Source organism: Delphinapterus leucas, chromosome 7 (assembly GCF_059928025.1).
Source record: "Delphinapterus leucas isolate spDelLeu-1000000601 "Yukka" chromosome 7, BTC_Dleu_Yukka2, whole genome shotgun sequence".
Classification (NCBI taxonomy): domain Eukaryota; kingdom Metazoa; phylum Chordata; class Mammalia; order Artiodactyla; family Monodontidae; genus Delphinapterus; species Delphinapterus leucas.
Window position 1 is genome coordinate 75,787,848 of NC_143135.1, and position 19,783 is coordinate 75,807,630.

The following is a 19,783-nucleotide window of genomic DNA, read 5'->3' on the forward strand; positions in this document are numbered from 1 at the left end:
TGCTATATTTTGGAAGAGTTTGAGAACGAAAGGTGTTAGCTCTTCTCTAAATGATTTTTAGAATTCACCCGTGAAGCCATCTGCCCCTACACTTTTGTTTGTTGGAAGGTTTTTAATCACAGTTTCAATTTCAGTGCTTGTGATTGTCCTGTTCATATTTTCTTCTTCTTCCTGCTTCAGTCTTGGAAGTTTGTACTTTTCTAAGAATTTGTCCATTTCTTCCAGGTTGTCCATTTTATTGGCATATAGTTGCTTGTAGTAGTCTCTCATGATCCTTTGTATTTCTGCAGTGACAGTTGTTACTTCTCCTTTTTCATTTCTAATTCTGTTGATTTGAGTCTTCTCCCTTTTTTTCCTGATGAGTCTTATGCAGTGTCTTTTTGGGCTCACCATTACCCCAGTTGCCAACAGGCACAGTGCATGGTAAATAATACATATTCAAAACAATTTTTTGAAAAAGTAATTAAATTAATAGTTTTGAAGTTCTCAAAGTATGGTAAAATATTTACATTTCAATATGCATTTTGATTATTTTTTAAAACTCTAAACTTTGGCTTCCCTGGTGGCATAGTGGTTAGGAATCCACCTGCCAATGCAGGGGACATAGGTTCGAGCCCTGGTCTGGAGAGATCCCATATGCCACAGAGCAACTAAGCCTGTGCACCACAACTACTGAGCCTGCGCTCTAGAGCCCAAGAGCCACAACCACTGAGCCTGCACACCACACTACTGAAGCCCACACACCTAGACCCTGTGCTCTACAACAAAGAGAAGCCACCACAATGAGAAACCCATGCATCGCAACGAAGAATAGCCCCTGTTCACCACAACTAGAGAAAGCCCACACATAGCAACAAATACCCAACACAGCCAAAATAAATAAATTAAAAAAAGAAAAACTTAAAAAAATAAAAACTCTAGCCTTATTAGTCTAGAGAATAAATTACTTTCAATGGTGCAAAAATCACATTTTTGTTTTGCAACATTAAATAACAGCAGAAAGTAGAGCTGTCTGTATTAAATTCAGGGAGTACACTATTGAATGAGCAGTGATCATTGAGTGCAATTTAAATTATAAAAACAAGTGAATACAGGAGCTAAGAATTGTCTTTTTAAAATCTAACAAGTAACAAAAATCAGACAGGAGAATATAAAATACTAATAAGAATTCTTTAGTGATTATATATATGACTGAATGAAGACTGGGAAGTAGGGGAAAGTTCATAGCTCATCCAGCAACCACTGACTCCATATAGCAGCATTCATGGATTTTAGATCCTGTAAATTCATGTAAGGGAACCAGACTGTGTATGACATGGATATCTTAGAATCATCACATCAGATGATTGAATATGTTATCTGCTTAGTTAAAATCATCATTATGGAGAATCAACTTTGGAAAAAAATAGGTTATCTACTAAGAAAAACCATCTAGATTTAGGTTCAAATCTACAATCTTAAAGTTATCAGCTGACTCAGAATTCATGCTTCCTGCCTGCCACTATTAATATTACATAATTTGGAGGAACAAAGTTAAAAAACAAAACAATATGAAGGATAGCAAAAAAGTAAACACAAATTACAAAAATCAGAAATGTTAAGCCATCAAGAAACAAAATAGTTCAAGTAGTTGGGTGACAATAAGGGAGCTGTCTAAAACTATTCATAAAACTGAGGTTTTTATAAACAAGGTTATAGAGATTCAGTGGTTAAGTAACTTGTCCCATTATATGAAGCTTATAGATATCAAAAATAAGATTAAAATTTAGGCCTTCTGACTCCAAAACCATGATGTGCCTAGAGCTTGCAACATTTTGGCGTATCTCTCAGATTCATACACTTTTGTTGCAAGTGAAAATTAGTGCAAACTATTTGAAAACCAGTGTGGCATTTTTGTATCAAAATCATAAAAATCTCAATAATCTTAGACCCCATAATCACCTGTCTGGAATTCTATTCTGGGGAATTATTCCAATATGTGGGAAAAAATGTACATGAACATATTCATGGCAACATTTTAATTAAGAGAGCAAAAGTTGGAAGCTACCCAAATGTTCCACAATAGAAAAGTGGTTAAATGATATTTGGTACACAAGACATATGATAGGCTTTTAGTATTGATATAAAAAATGGGAAAATATTTATATGTGACTATAATGTTAGAGAAGAAAAGTAGTTACATAATTATATTAACTATATGTAATAAAAATACAGGAAGGGATAAACACAAAAAAATCCCCAATTGTGTGAGGGCGATAAAATAGCAGGTTACCTATTCTTCCAGTTTCAGATATTTATATCTTTTTAAATGTTTTTAACCTTATTTCAAATGATCTCATACAGAGTTCAAAGTTTATAGCTTGATAAAATCTATCATCAGGATAGAATTGAATCATGAAGAAATAAATTGAATGAAGAGGAACTTTCAACTTTCAGAGGTACAGTGTGACTTATGAATACTATATTATCTCAATTCCAAGTTAAGAATCACTAAATAAGCACGATGCTAAACTCCAAATATTTTTCTGTTTTTCTGATTTACCCTATCCTCCATCAAAAAAAAATGTACTAAATAAAATTATTATTTCACTGTGAAGGTCATAACTTCTCCAGCTCTTTTTTTCAATATGCCAGAAAAAGAAATAATGTGTGGATTTTTTAGATTTATCACAGGTTTTACCTGATGCAGCTAGTATTTGTGTTTTCTCACAATCAGTTACTTCCAAACATTTTATCTTTTACTTGGGATGTTTAATTTTGTGGTGATTCATCAGAAAATTAAACATTCAATATTTAACCTAAGTGTCCATCGACAGATGAATGGATAAAGAAGATGTGGCACATATATACAATGGAATATTAGCCATAAAAAGAAAAAAAATGAGTTATTTGTAGTGAGGTGAATGGACATAGAGACTGTCATACAGAGTGAAGTAAGTCAGAAAGAGAAAAACACACCCCGTATACTAACACATATATATGGAATCTAAAAAAAAAAAAAAAATGGTTCTGAAGAACCTAGGGGCAGGACAGGAATAAAGACGCAGACATAGAGACTGGACTTGAGGACACGGGGAGGGGGAAGGGTAAGCGGGGACGAAGTGAGAGAGTAGCATGGACATATATACACTACCAAATGTAAAATAGATAGCTAGTGGGAAGCAGCTGCATAGCACAGGGAGATCAGCTTGGTGCTTTGTGACCACCTAGAGGAGTGGGATAGGGAGGGTGGGAGGGAGATACAAAAGGGAGAGGATATGGGGATATATGTATACGTATAGCTGACATTTTGTTATACAGCAGAAACTAACACACCATTGTAAAGCAATTATTCTCCAATAAAGATGTTAAAAAAATTCAATATTTAGAAGTCCAGAATTTGTATTGAAATCTGTGTTTGTATCAAAATCTATAATTTGCTGAATTTAATCACATTCAACTCCCTCAAATATATATATTTAACTAACTTAAAATAATCTAGCCAATTAAAGAAAATTGGCTAGATTATTGCCTAAATTGAAGCAGAGACCTAGAAATCAGATATGTCACTGGGAAGGAGAAAGATACACATTTGTTCATCCAACAACATCTCATCAAATTTTGTAGTTTGAAAATAACTTAGATTTCTTCAGTTAAAAGTATGCTCGAGACCAAGCAAGATAAGTTAGTTCTTGGAACCGGGACTAATGGGGCAAACATAGTACAGAAGGCAGTGTTAGAGCATTTCAGCTTAATCAAACAAATTTCTGAAGTTCAGTCACTCAGCTGTATGCCAGGTCAAATCTATGAAGAGACAGGGATGAGAAATAGAAATTTGATTATGATTATCTTATTAACCATATATATATATATTCATATTCAAGATCTGTGTAGGTGTGTCAGGCAGTGTTTAATTGCAAAGAACTAAATTACTCTAACTAGTTTAAGTAAGAAGTGTTTTATTATAAGTATTAAATGGTTTACAGAATTATTGAGTTAAATTACCAGACTCCAGGGTGATCTTTCAAAAGTAACTGTTAAAGCTAGTCAATAAGACTAAGACACCAGGAAGACACTGATGTCTTCTAAAAACAGGAATTCTCCAGCCCTAGTCCCACACTCCACTGCCATGGTTTGGAAGCCACCATGAACAAAATGGCACCACATTCAGGAAGCCTCTGTGATCTGGAAGCCTCTGCTATTACTGCCTGTTCCAGAATCCTGCCATGTTTGCTATAATTTGCACCAATAAGATGGATGTCTTGTGCCTGGCTCCTTGACTCCCATAAAGCTAATGGTTAGACAATAAGCCATTCATTTTTGCTGCTACAGTCAGGCGGTGGAGGGGAAAGGAAAAATAATGTCTCCATTACTAAACTCATAGGCAAAAGAAACAGAATTTGTAGAAATTCACTCTCCATCTCATTTTTACTTTCAAATACCAGGCATGGCAACTGACTGGTTAAGCCTAAAACATATTCAGAGCCCTAACTGCAAGGGAGTCTTGAAAGTATGATTTTTATCTTTGCATCTCTTAAGTCCAGGAAGACACTAGAATGAGGGTGAAATGGATGCTGAAAGCTAAAGTACCATATCCCTTTGGTTACTCAACATCCATACACATCCTTCTCCCCATTCAACAACTCCCCAAAAGCAACAACTGGCAATGACAATGCTCCATTGTGCAAGTATCTCTTAAACAAATGAAAATGTACCCACCATCTCCCTAAAAGGGAAAGCCAAGGAAATTTCCATTAGTCAGTCTGTCCATCTCCTGTAATGAACTACATTAGAAATTTACCTACCCACAACACTCTATCACAAGAAAGGAAGAGACCCAGGTTATTTAATATTTAGTTATAAAACAGTATAAGGAAGAAAATATGGCTCTTACAGTCTTCATTTCATAAGGCTGCAGTTATAATTTGTAACTTTCTTCCCCCTCTACCCATTTCTTACACCCTTTGTCTTTAGCCATCATCTAGGCTGGTAGATGCATTTTAATATGGTACAGTGACTCAAATGTTTTTCCTGAGAGGTAGGAGCCTACAGTGACTTCCTACGGCCCCAAGGTACTGGTAGTCCTAGGCATGCTCCAGAATATCTCAAGTTCCAAACAAACTCCTCACTGCCCAAATTTTGTAGCATCAACCTTAGGTAAGCCAGAATCTGGAAAATGTGATGTTTGGTTTTCTAGCCTGCAGAGTAGAAAAAGCACTTGAAGGATGATGAAATGTATGCAGCAGTCCACTTCTTTCACCACAGTAATTAATTGGAGAAAGAAGAATCACTCTTCCATTATTTTTACCGCAGTAAATAAGTAGGGGTAAGAAAACTACTCTCTTGTGCCTTTATGCATGGTTAAATTCCAGTGTCCGAATAAGGTTAAGCTTTAGGTACACAGAGGTAATTATTGAATCTCATAAAGGGATCAAGATCTGTATGAGACCAGCCACCAGGAGCTCATAACCAGGGAAGATCACCTCAATGCAAAAACTGTGCTTTGACAAAGAGCTGTTCCCTTCTGCCGCCCTCCCATATCCTAGCAAAGCCATTTCTCTGCATTTAAACCATTCCAAATTATCATGAGTGTTCTGTCGCCTCTCCTCTGTTAAATCCATCCAGCTGTGTGATTCACCTTTGTGTGGGGCCCAGGAGGAAATATTTCTCATGCCTCTTTCTCAAATAATTCATTAAAAGCCCCATGGCTTTGAATGGGAACTGGTTCTGATGACCTATGAGAAAAGAACTTCTTCAATTTATTTGAATGATTCTTCATACTACCAGGTTACAAGGTAGCACCTTTCATTGCTTTGCTAAGTTGCTGCAGTTTACACAGCTGCAAATCATGCAGTGGCCAAGATAGTGATTTTAGCCTCATTAGTAGAACCTGTTAATTGGATGATACAGGAGTGATTTCCCAGGGATGGGTTTGAGAAACATCCAAAGGGGGAAAAAAAATCAACAATCATAAGCACAGGAGAAACTTTAAAATTAATCTTTCATGTTGACAGATTGGCTATAGGAAAGACATGGAACAAGAAGATGCAGCAGAAACCATCAAAACTAGGGGGAATGAGTCATCTGTCATCCTGACAGGATTAGAAGGAAATACATTATATCACTTCACAGTGAGAGCTTATAATGGAGCTGGATATGGGCCACCTAGCAGTGAAGTGAGTGCAACCACAAAGAAATCCCGTAAGTGACCTGGGCTTTTTGTTTGTTTCAGACAAAAGGGAAACATCTTTTAACATTTCTGAAAGCCATGTGAGGTACATAAAAAGCAGAGTTGAAGAGGAGTTTTGATTTATAGTCTTGCTTCATGCTTAGATCTGAATTCCAAAACTAGCTCAGAAAATTTTGTATTCATAGTAGATAAGGGTTATCTTCCTGTGAAACAAGGCTAAGCGATTTTGACACAGAAGGGAGATAAAAGGATTCAGGTTCAAAAACTCAGCAGAGTAGCTATTAAAATGACACTCCTGGAGCAAAACCTTCCTTCTCTGACTCTAGCTGGAAAGAAGCCTATGGTGCCAGTCAACTAGAAAAGACTGATGTACTCACAAGAAAAGACTGAACACAAGAAAAGACTGAAATACAAGGATTTAAGTGAATAAATGTATTTAAGACTCTTCATCCACTCACTTTTGCTTTTTATTTTGTAGCCCCCAGTCAAGCACCTAACAACCTCAGGTGGGAGCAGCAAGGCTCTCAGCTTTCTCTGGACTGGGAACCTGTCAGACCATTAGCCAACGAGTCTGAAGTCATGGGCTACAAGGTCAGTGTTTTTTCACTCTTTGGATAGACTCTCATCTAAAAAATTGCTAATGTGAGGATGTGTAATTTAAAAGGTGTATAAAGACCTATTAACATACCTATTTTTTTCTCAATCATTTTTCTACCTGTATCTTAGAAAGAGCCTTCCTGCAGTGGGGAATCCAAGGCAATCAAAATCAGTTTCAGCTACACAAGGCACAAGAAGGGAATGGGTAGGAAAGACAACAACAATTTGAATACAGGGTAAAAATGGCTCATGAAACAGTGTCAGGACAAGCAGAACTTAGAGAGTCTTGACATTCTCTTCCCAAAGACAAACTGTCCTGGCAGATGGAAAAGACTGGACCACATAGTTTGAGTATAAAGACTTTCCATTAGCAAAGAAACACAAGAAGAAAAAATGCTAGCGTCAGCACAGGGGATAGGAAAGAGACCATGGAGAGAGACAGCAAGCTCCAAAATAGATACAACATTTCACATATGGTCATCGTGCTATGTGCCAGCAAGAGATCTGCAAATATAAAAATGTTTAGGCAGTTTGTTTTTGAAAAACAGCTTTGTCTCTGATTTTAAAATATGTGGTCAATATACTGAATTGGCTGAATTTCAAATTCTTTTTCCATAACATCAGATTCTATTTATTATTGTCTTAAACTCATACTGATTCATTAGTGGAATATTATTTATAGCAGATTTTATTTTTAAATTTCAATGATAATATTTGACTGAAAAGCATCATTTAGGTGGCTGTTCAACTATCAGAGATGGTAACACAGCACTTTGTATATAAAGTGCTAAAATTCTGAAGCTAAAAATTGAAAAAGTTATAAATGGAATATATTTTTAAGTTAGATAATTCCCATTAAGAATATCTTAAGGCACAAACTGTAGCAATTCTTACAGACTATGATTGGTATGGATCATAGACATCCTCACAATTAAACACTCACACTCAAATCTGTCCTAATCCGCGTGGGTATTGAATTTGATCTTTGGGGGGAGGGCAGATGTGCCATCTTCTGTATCCTTCTCTTAGTCCTCTTCTTTCCACATCCTTCCCCTCATCCTCACAACTTGTATTCTAAGGCAAAGATACCCTTCAATGATTAAGGGTAGCAGTCTGGCCAGAAATGGTGATGGACCATCCGAGAAAAAATCTAATGTCATTAGAACTCTAGCAAGCAATCTCCCAAACTGGAGAGGCAAATAGACGCAAGAAAGAGCTAGATAAAAGCATATGACTGCCTAGAAGATCCATTTGGCTTCAGGCACCTTTCAGGTGAGAAAAGAAATACCATACCACATGGAGAATACATGAGCCTTGGCATAGGGCTCCCAGGTGGGATGACCCTCCTTGTTGCTCGCATTTGCCACTTCTACTTCTGTCATTGCTCACCTCTTTCCACGTGACTGTCTCCCCAAGCTGTTTATATATGATTGAAAGCAAGGCCTCTGTCTTACTCATCTCTTTATCCCTAACATTTCTAGAGTGGATGAATAAATTAATTTTTGACCCAACTTGAGGTATTTTATGCAATTACTCACAAGTGTGTACTATCAGCTGTGTGTTTTTCCTATCATGGCCTTCCCATGTTTTGTGGTGGAATGGGAAAAGAGAACCGGCTTCTGAGTCAGACAGACTTGAGTTCAAATCCCAGTTGTGTAACTTTGAGCTAGTTGCTTAACTTGAGTTTCATTTTAACTTCAAAAAAATGCAAAAATAATGATAACATATTATACAGATTATTTTAAGGATTAAGTAAGATAATTTGTGTAAAATGCTTAGCATATAAGAAGTGCTCATTGAAAAATAGCTACTGTCTTTCTTATTGTTATTGGAAGAATCCCACCTAGTAAGGTGGAATTTTTAAATATTTTAACAGAAGAAACTGATCTTTAAAAGTTGCCTGCCAGTTCTGTCTCAATGAAGACAGCACCAGTCACCTGGAATACATTGTTGTGGAGGGGGTAATCACTAACATGGTCCATCTTAGTTGTATAAATAATGACAAGTAGGTACATGTCGACAGAGGATTTTTTTCTTTTATTTCCTTGAAATGGTCTCACCTCCTTATGTCCCTGAGAAGGAAAATCTAGTTCCTAAGAAAGGACTCTGCTGATAACAAATGGAGTGAGACCTCAAAGCCTGTTCTTTTGTAACTAAACCTTATTAGAACTTCTGATGTATGGGCTAATCCCCAGTTAGAGACCTACTGGCAGGAATGAGACAAAGTGCCCTGTGAGGGAAAGGGGACTTCAGATTGATGATTGAGGCTTAACATAGAGCCTGGATTCTCCTGGGAAGGTCTGGTTTTCACAGGGCAGGTGATTAACCATGAAAGCTCCTATTGACACAGGCATAATGGTACAGGAATATGATTAGGAACAGTAGCTGTGAATATTTACTAAAGAGATGGAACCCAAAGGACACAAGCTTGGAGCCCCCTTTTCTAAGCATGAGTTGGAGGAGCACTACTGCAGCCTTAGGCAAGGATCTGCATGCAACGAAAGAGCTGTACCATCTGGAGGGAGGTTCATACAAATATGGAGTGGCTAGTATGGTACTCAGAGGGAGAAGACTTTGATTCCTACTACATCCCCAAAAAACTACTGCCAGACCAAGAGTGGCACCACTCTTAAGAGCCCCATCTTCTTAAACATAATTGTGTGTGGCTGTCACAAAAAAATTAACAAAATTAGGGACATGTCAACACACTAATTTTTTCTCTTTCCATGAGGTAATTTGAGGTAAGCTTGCTGTATTAAGACTAAGTTTGCCTCTTGAGATTCTTGGAAAATTTGCAGTAGAGGATTTCCTGCTAATCAGGGCAAGAGAGAACTTCCACAATTAATTGCAATATCAAAAGGAAAGTAAATTTATTTTTACTTTTTGTCCTGGCCAAGTTACTTTGCTTGTAAAATCAAAAGAGATCACTAGAAATATACATGGTATGTAAATTTGAAGCTGGAAACTAGGAGTTAATGCCTGAGGTTTAAAATGCAGGGATTGTATATTCCATGTTTTATATCAAGTCCAGTTTAAGATGGATGAATTAAGAAAACGTCCTCACCTAGAAATTTTCCAGATTGTGAAAATGATTAAATGTGATAAATATGGAGAAAAATGGATTTGTTCCATAGGCTTGATCCATAAATAATCCATTAAACTATTCCTTTTTATAGTTAAGATATTATATACTAGATGCAATTTATTCTCAAAAAAATAAACCACAAAAAAAACATAAGATAATAAGATAAAACAGCAGAGCTTGGAATTAGACCAACCCATTTTCTAAGGAAGCATGAATCTTACTCCTTTATTTGATTCCACAGATTGAGGTGTCAGCAACATACATAAGGACAAGATATTACCAGAGAAAGATACAATAACAAAGGAAATTTGGTTCAAAGGTGTTAAGAGAAAAAGAAGGTCTCCCCACCACAACATCTTATCAGGGACTTCAAAAGTGACCAAGATTATAGTGAAAGAACGATGGAATTGAACCATATATGACAGTGTCACAGGAAACACATTAAAATTGAATCTATTCAGATAAATAGAATTTGCTAGTACTGAAATTTCTCACTGCTCTTTGAGACTGTCCAAGAGAACTTGGACTTCTTGGGATTTTGTTTAAGAAGTCCAGATTTAAAAGTAATACTTTTAAGATATCACAGCTTCTATTAATAAGCAAGAGGAATAGAAGCATGAAGAACAAGAAAAATGCTGGAAAATAATTGTCATTTGTAGACATGGCTACAAATTATTTCCACTCAAACAAAATAGCTTCCCACCTAAAAATATGAGTCAAATTTGGGAGTTTATTTAGCATATTCATCACTTCTTCAGGTCATTTTAATATTTGACTTTATTTTACATTTCCCAATTCAGATTAGCTGCATATTTTCTTTATATATATATATATATATATATAATCAGGAAAGTGGAATAAAAACTTCAAAGAAATTTCCTAATTTAACTTATTTTTCCCAAATAAGTATTTTTAAATGAAGAAAACTTTGTTTTTATGACTCCACTAGCTTGAGGTCTGAATCTAGAATCCTTACTAATTTTGGCACATGTTATGTCTGTTACTACCACTTCCAAAGAAATGCCAATAACAAAACTAAAGTATATTTAGCCATAATTCTCCTTAATGATCTTGAGAATGGAGAATATTTTTTCTTTGTACTGTGAAAGAAACTTACCAAGATTATAAAGTAAAACAGCCATCTTATCCCCACCTTATTCTCCTTATACAGACTTAAACTTAAGTGAAAGAGAAAATAAATGCTAAATATCCAGGGGCTATGCTTTCCCTTGTGCAAATATCCCCTTCCCCACCAAGACAGACTTCTGTCCATTCAGAAGACAAAAGCACTCAGAGGGAATTCAGGATAAGGGCTTCAGGCTACATATCAAGAAAACAGGGTCTCATTTTTCTGTCTATATCTAGAAATATCCTTTCCTGGATATACGACCTCTTCACCATACATCTTCTCCCTCACCTCTACTTTCTGGTATTTATAGAGCTAGGGAGAGTATGGGGAAAATCAGGCTCAAAGCTTACTAGTTATTATATGATCCATCAATATAGACAGAAATTTTTGTTTGTTTATTCCATTTAGATATCAGTTAGGGCCTGCCAGACTCCTGAGATATAGGTACACTTGAACTGAAATTGTATTCCACAGCCTGTGGAACTTTGAAGTCCATCCCTATATTTCTCCAGCTTCTCAGGGAGCCTAAGGTCTGTGGCCATTCTGGTCTCCTTGATTTCTTGTATCTTACAGCTGTTACTTTATCTTATATTTACTCCAAATATGTGACTCAGCCTCTTTCCTGTGATCCCTACAAGTTAAAAAGACTCATATATAATGGTTTATACCATCATTTCTATATTTGATTATGCTTATATGTTTTCATCATAAAATATTTTCTAAAGATTAAAACAGAAATGGCTTGTATAATGTCAAGTATATACATATACAAGGAAGATTTTGTGGAAATGTCAGTGGGAGATAGAGTGAAAGGCACAGCATACAAACAAACATCTGAAAATTGCCATAGGAACTCCTGTTCTTAAAAGTCCTTGGAGTCACCCTACAGCTTGTGGCTTCTCACTGGTACTTGAGCCTCCCACCTTATTTTCACCTAGATTCTACTATCTTGCTGATTCCTCCTCACCCACCCATTGCCACTGGGGTTTTGGATTCCTCACCCACTTTTGTGAAGAACAATTGTACCCAAGATGCTAAGCAAGTGAATAGCCCTTCCATTTAATAGGATCCATCCTTCCAATGACACTTGTGGGTGAAACTAGCAAAAATTTATTCTGCTATATTTCTAGGCACACTCACACCATTATTGTTACTATCAGACATGTAAACTAGCCATTTCTAGATCATGCCTTTGAGAATAACAGGACTGCACTAAATTTTTGTTTAGGATCATCTCTTTGGCTAAGTTTTTTAAGTAGAATTTGAGAATAGTCTTGACAATAGACAATTTTCTTTATGCCTAGAGATAGCCATCATTGCAACTTCCAATTTATAAATGTCCAGATTCTCAAAGTACTCCCTGGTCTTCTTACTGTCAATAACTATTTCTGACATGTCTTGATAACTCCTTAACCTTCTCATATTTCTCATTCGTAGTCATGTCTTCTAAATCAGTACTTTAAAATGAGCAAAGATTCTCTAAATCACGCAAGACTAACCATTAACTTAATGTATCTTTTCACTTAGTATACCTGCTTATTGACTCATAGCACTACATCTCCCTGGATGTATTGTTTAAAGCCACATTTAATCTCAAACTTCTTTTGCTACCATTAACTGATATTTTCCTGCCTTTACCTTTGTTCCTAAATCTCAACTGATCCACACATTTTTCTTCAACTCTGGATTTTACAGCCACATTAGATATGCATTATTGACTGCATTTTTCTTTGTCATAAGGATTGTAATTTATTGAACCATAATAACAACGTCCTGTAAAATAGTCACTCCCCTGCCAATCCTCACCAATTTACATACTTTTTCGTTGCCATAATTTTGCTTTCTAATTACCTCGTGTGGATGAACAGAATTCTAATTCAGTATGCTGCTACAGTCAAAATGAGAGGCATAAATTCTGATACAATTTTCATTTTTTAAAGCCAAAAGAATGTGCAATAGGCATCCTCCTAGAAATATTTCTGATTCCCAAATCTGTAACACTCTGTACATGGCTATAGCATCAAATATGTTTCCTACTGCAGCACATAGCACACTCAATTGCACTGTTTATCTGTCTCCACTGTTAGACTGTAAGTGCCATGAGGGGACCATATAGTCTTATTCTCTGATGAATCTCCAGTATATAGCACTGTGCCTAACTCACATGAGATACCCAGTAAAATATTTGATGTTGCTCTTGCCACTTCCCAACTATGTTAAACCTATGGCTTCCTTCCCTATAAGAATTTCAGTAGATAGAATTATTGCACATATTTTATACTTTTACAGAGAATTTACTTCTCTCCCAAGACTCCGAAGTAAATTTAAATCCATGAAAGACAGAGAAAGTAAATGGAGGCAGCATACTTTACCAGAATGCAGAAAGGAGGATCGAGTACGGGCATGCTTCAATATATGAAAATATTACTTTTCTAAAGTATTTTTTTCTTGTATGTAGGTTAGTTCAAGTTCAAAACACTTTTTTTTTTTTTTTTGCGGTACGGGCCTCTCACCGCCGCGGCCTCTCCCGTCGCAGAGCACAGGCTCCGGACGCGCAGGCCCAGCGGCCATGGCTCACGGGTCCAGCCGCTCCGCTGCACGTGGGATCCTCCCAGACCGGGGCACGAACCCGTGTCCCCTGCATGGGCAGGCAGACTCTCAACCACTGCGCCACCAGGGAAGCCCAAAACACATTTTTAATAAACAAAAAGTATTATAAATTTTTGTCTAGTCTCCCAAGGAAGTTCATCTTTTATGATGCAAATGAAATACTGACCATTGACAAGGAACAATAATAGCAACAGAAAAAGTCGCTTTCTCTTATTAAGCTTACCAGGTCCTGTGCTAGGCATTTTACATGCATTTCCCTAACAAAACCATGAAATAGGTGTTATTATCTCTACTATACAGTACAGGCACTTCAGATTTAGAAAGGTTAGTAACTTGCTCAAATTTGCTCAGACAGGAATGTGTAGGAGATTGTTTTGAATCCAGATCTGTGAGACTGCAAAGCCACTGTTCTCTCCATTATGCAAAGCAATCATAATACTCACAATTATGATAAAAGCACTAAAACAATGAAACAATGCAAATGCATTTAAAATCTTAACTGCTGCTACTTGACCATTATACACACACACACACACACACACACACACACAAAGTTTATTGGGCGCAAATGAGTAGAAACAGTATAATACAGTGAAACACCTCTGAACTGATCATCTGAATACCAATCTTCCAATGCAATTTCTTCTACAGCTAGCCGTATGATCTTGTATAAATCATATAATCTCTATGACATTAGTTTTCTGACCTGTAAACACAGGATAATTCTGTGTCCTAATCTGTAGTTATAAAACTCTGTTTGCCATGAATACATGTTCAATTCTAGTACCATGGACAGATGTCAAAAAACACTTAACTTGGCTACCCAATATATCCAAATGCCAATTTACCAAAAGGCAAACACAAAAGTAAAAATAAAAATACTCAATATAATTTTAAGCTTTCAGCTATCTTCTACGTTGTTAAGGATTTATTATTGATGTATTTAACAAATTTTCTGATTACTCCTTTCAAATGATTTGAAGATGACAGCTTTGAGTACTCCCTCAGAATGCTATTCATTTCAAGAACCAGGAATAACAGACTTTCAATGATCTGCCCCCTCACTACCTACTTCTCTAGCCTCAATTTCTCACTATTCCCAAATGTCTTCTAATGCTATTGCTTTCTTATTGCTTAGATGTATTTTTAATCTTCTCTTATCTCTTTGTAGACTTTTTTTCCTGCCTTTTCCAACTGGTGAACTCTACTTATCTTTAAATACTTAACTCAGCATCACCTTCTCCTAAAAACCTTCCTTAAACCACCAGACAGAATTAAACTCTCTTTTGTATTCCCATAGCCCCTTATGTATATTCCATTGCTGCATATAACACATACATTGCATTTACTTACATATCTGTCTAAGCTGTAAGCTCCCTGTACCTAGCTCAGAATGTGACATACAGAAGGCAGTCAATAAACATTTGAAATCCTTGATTGAATATCAAATGTTTAAACATCTGATATTGTTCCCAGGTATTTTATAGGCAAGAGGGTCACAGCAACAGTCAAATTATTGAAACACAGAAACCTCAAGCAGTAGTCCCACTCCCTGATGCTGGAGTCTATATTATTGAAGTTCGAGCATGCAGTGAAGGAGGGGATGGAACCGCTAGCTCCCAAATCAGGGTCTCATCATATTCAGGTAAGTTTTGACACAATAGGCTTAATTTGATAACCACTAACAATATTAAGATGATGTAAAACTCATCAAAATTAACACGATGGACTGCATAATTCAGAGATTTTGAAGTTTCTCTTATTTTACTCTGATTTGCTATATGATCCTCCAATTAATACAAACCATGGCAGCCCACTCACAACTGTGGAATTTCTACAAATCTAGAAAAGAGTTAACATTTTCATTAAAATATTTTTATTTGTGAAATTCCCCTGTCTATCCTGATCTCAAGTAGTGTCTTGCTGGTCATTTGTGCTTTTCAATATTGCTTTTAACCAGTATTTTACTAATTTAATATATTATACCCATTTCTCTATTGTCATGATTGCCTTTATCATTAGATAATGGAAAGTGAGGGACAGGAAAGTTTAAAGGGAATGCTTTTTAAATTAAAATTTGATTGTGTTTATTGATTTCAAAATAAATTATAAATTTCATTGAATATCTTTGTTTTGGGTTTTTTTTTCTTTTACCAACTTTATTGAAATATAATTGAGATATAGCATTGCATAAGTTTAAGGTGTACAATAGTTGATTTGATACACTTGTATATTGCAAATATGTACACAGAGTTATTGCAAAAATATAGCTAATACCTCCATCACATCATATAACTGCTATTTCTTTTTTGTAGTGAGAACATTTAAAATCTACATTCTTAACAACTTTCAAGTATATATTACAGTTTTATTAATTACAATCACTATGCTATATATTAGATCTCTAGAACTTATTTGAGCATCATTGTTATTATTAGCAATATTAATCATTTCTAGCTTTGACTGAGCCCTTGCTATATGTAAGGCACGGTCATAAGTGCTTTACTTACATCATCTTATTTAATCCTCTTAACAATCTATGAGGTAGGTTGCATTATTCTTGTTTTACAGAGAAAATTTAAGTAACTTGCCTAAGATCACACTATTACTAAGTAGAAGAACCAGGATTCAACCCCATTGCCATCATTATTACACCAGCAAGAGAAAACTGATTAAAGGAAGGGAGATTTTTACAAATTCAGAAGAAAGTAGTCATTTCATTGAGATAGTCAAAAAAGAAAGGAAAAGATTTCATTAAACAAATGCCTCATTGAGAAAATATTGGGCAATTTTTATTAAGGCCTTGTATAAAAATGTTTAATGTACATTTAATTAATAGGTAATTATGAATATTATTTATTGAGCAGTCATTCTCAAGCAGAAGCATCAACCTAAAGGGAAGTATCCAATGATATTCTGTAGAGCTCTGAATGTGGCTTTATTATATTCAATGTATTGCTCAACTTAGGTTAAGACCAGAGGCATTTCTTATGATTGTTTTTTGATGCCACAAAGTGAGATAGAAGGAAAACATAGTGGAAAAAATAATATGATAGACTGTAACTTTGAGGAAAAGCTGTTGCCATAATACTTGGTAAGTAAATTCTTGCATAAAAATATAAGATGAGATAAAGGACATTGTTGGGACAATTGATAACTTTGAATAATGTCTGTAAATTAGATAATATTATATCAACATTAATTTCCTGTTTTTAAAAATTGTACTGTGGTATACAAGAAAATGCCTTATGTTTAGGATATGAACATTAAAGTATTTAGGGGTAAAGGTACATCATGTCTTCAACTTACTTTCAAATGGTTCAGGAAATAAACGTATGTATTTATAGGGAGAATAATAGAGCAAGAAGATAAAACATAAACATTTAAGGAATCTGGATGAATTCTTTATTTTATTCTCACTACTTTTTGTGCATCTAAAATTATTTCAAAATGAACATTTAAAAATAAAAATCACACGATACAGAAAATCTAACTTTTTCAGAAATTCAGGTGAAAAGACCTGAGAACTTAAATACATTGTGGCCACACAATATTTAATACACTTTATGATTTATTTATAAAAGTATAGTTTCAAGAGCAAGAAAGGTAATAATGTCTCTACACTGATTCATTCACAATTGAAATGTTCAGATTTTCAAGAGCACATTGAAGAACTAAAGATTATTTCTGAAAAGTAAAAAAGATGACAACTCTCTGCCTGCTTGATAAGTCTTAAATTTCGAATAACAACAATACAAAGAGCATTTACTGCACTCTGGTCATGTTCTTTGCATTGTGCTAGCTGTTTTCTATATGTCATTTTATTTTATTCTCCTAGCAAACTTATGAGTTAAGTATTTTATTATTCTCTGGCTCTCCAAAATTCCTTTCAACTGTAACACAATCAGATTCTAAAGTATCATCCAAATAATATCACCCCCAAGATTGAAAGTACTTACAAACACCTTGATTCTCCCATTTATATTTTAATTAACTTGTAACTTCTATTCCATAAAAAAAAATTTATCAACTTTCATGTTTTAGTTAATAAAACACTTTGGCCAGTACAACCCATTTCCTGAGTTTTAATGAAGTGAAATCTCATGGTATTTTCTTAGACCGATAAAACATGAGCAACGATTGATTTCCTTCTTATCTTTTTCCAAAAACCAAAAGCCTAAGAAGTTGAATGACCTGCTCAAGTGAAATAGTTAGTTTTATATCTGGGACTAGAACTTAGTCCAATGTTTGTTGTTGTTTGTGTTTTGTTTTGTTTTGTTTTGCTATGCTGAAATAGCTTATTTTTGCTTTGTGGATTCTATGTGGAATTTGAGATATAGATCCTACTTAGCATTATGAAAGTGAGGGTTTTTTTGTAAAAATGTAATGTAAGTTGACTTAACAAGGATGCAGCCACTCTCAAATAAAGAGAAAGAATGTTTTCACAGTCATTTATTAAGCATGCACATATCACTCCAGTGAGGCTTTGTCATCATGCCTTTCTTATAGCTCACGTGTGGCCATGCACTTCACAATGACCCCATTTTGTACAAGTTGAAATATATGTAACACTCCCCAACATGTTGAATAATAGCTTTTATTAGTGCCTTAGCTGTAACAGTTTTCAAAGGAAAGAAGATTTGCTGCTTTTAAAGTGTGTATATGTTTAGTTTATCAAACAAAAGTTTCTTCGGCTCTTAAAGAAACATCTGAAAAATAAATTTAGACTCTATCCTGTAACAAAAATCACACCCAGAATCCTGTTACACTCAGTCTGGTCAGAGAGGATAATGTGACAGAAGAATAATTCCAAAAATCAATTCATACATTTTATTATCAGTCTATCATGGTTTTAATCAAGGCCAATCATTGTTTTAATAGAGACAACATATAAGAGCATCTCTTTCCACTAAAACCTAGCTCAATGACTTTAAACAAGTTTCTATAATCTTTTTAAGCCCTGGTACCATCTGCAACACTAGGATAAATATTAGCACTTACTACATAGGAATGTTGTGAAGATCAAATTAAATAACATGTATGAAGGGCTTTGTACAGTACTTGGCATATAATAAGCCTTCATTAAATATCAATCATGATGATGATACTTCCAAAGACCTCTGGCTTGAAGAAACATTCCTGAAGTTAGGTCTAAGGGTCGTACTTAGTTTGTGAATTTATGGAGCTATCAAAACTTCTTCAGACTAATACATTAAAATCAGTGAGTTTAATCAAGCAACCACCCTAATACATTAACTGTATACAATGCTTTTGTCTCAAGAAGGAAGAACTTATCCTGGGTAGAGGTAAGATTAATGAAAGATGCCTTTTCTTTACCAAGTTTGGCATGAGAACCTATAATTTAAGCCTGCTCAATTGAAACAGTCAAATCAATCAAGGACCCATAAGTAAATTAAATAAATTAATATTTTATTATTAAATTTAAAAATTTACTTAAAAAATAAAAAAAATAAATTATGAAATCTTGTTGCCACAAACTTTTGCTAATTATTTTTACTCCATTTCCTGAACTGTGCACTATAGAAATTATTTTATTTTCATACCTGGAATTTGGGATATTTTCCATCAGTGCATCATGTTGAAAATTATACTGAATCTTCCGATGAGGTGTATTTGTTTGACATGACACAGCCTTTTTAACACAATATTCCATATACACTTCTGCCCTCCATATACCTCTTGAGAACCCCAGATAATATCTTGTTTCATAAGCACAAGGAACGCTGTCATCAGAAAGAGGATTGATGTTGCATTCATTTATCTTAACATACCTAAAACAACTCTTTTCTAGCTCAGGCAAAACCAAAATAATTTTGTCCATATAATGCTTCTCTTTTCCACAGGTGGGAAAATCACTAGTGCTCAGTCAACCCTCCACACTCTTTCCACGTCCTCGTCATCAGTAACGTTGCTTTTGGCATTGATGATTCCTTCAACCTCTTGGTGAAAACTACAGACTTAATTTGCTTTTCTTTGCTTTAGCTTGATAACAGCAGTGAATAGAGTGTAATGTAAGTGGAGACCCAGGACCTTGAGATAAGCGTTAAAAACTTGGAACTACACATGTTGCACTTACAGGAGGTTGGGGGGAATATTACTTATCCGTCAGGTTTCTCTTTGGTTTTTGTAAATGGAGAGGACAGTTATTGGTCCAATAAAAATATGCAGATTG

At 35.2% G+C, this 19,783-nt stretch overlaps 1 protein-coding gene across 1 annotated transcript in view; it reads left to right on the forward strand.

The window, feature by feature from the left end:
• The window catches only part of CNTN5 (contactin 5), a 71,551-nt gene extending 51,993 nt beyond the window's left edge, over positions 1 to 19,558 (forward strand). Inside the window, exons 5-8 of the mRNA XM_030760521.2 lie at positions 5,994 to 6,180; positions 6,648 to 6,760; positions 15,067 to 15,235; positions 19,455 to 19,558. Coding sequence (XP_030616381.2) covers positions 5,994 to 6,180; positions 6,648 to 6,760; positions 15,067 to 15,235; positions 19,455 to 19,558 — 573 coding nt within the window. The remainder of the gene's footprint in view (positions 1 to 5,993; positions 6,181 to 6,647; positions 6,761 to 15,066; positions 15,236 to 19,454) is intronic.
• Positions 19,559 to 19,783: the final 225 nt, after the last annotated feature.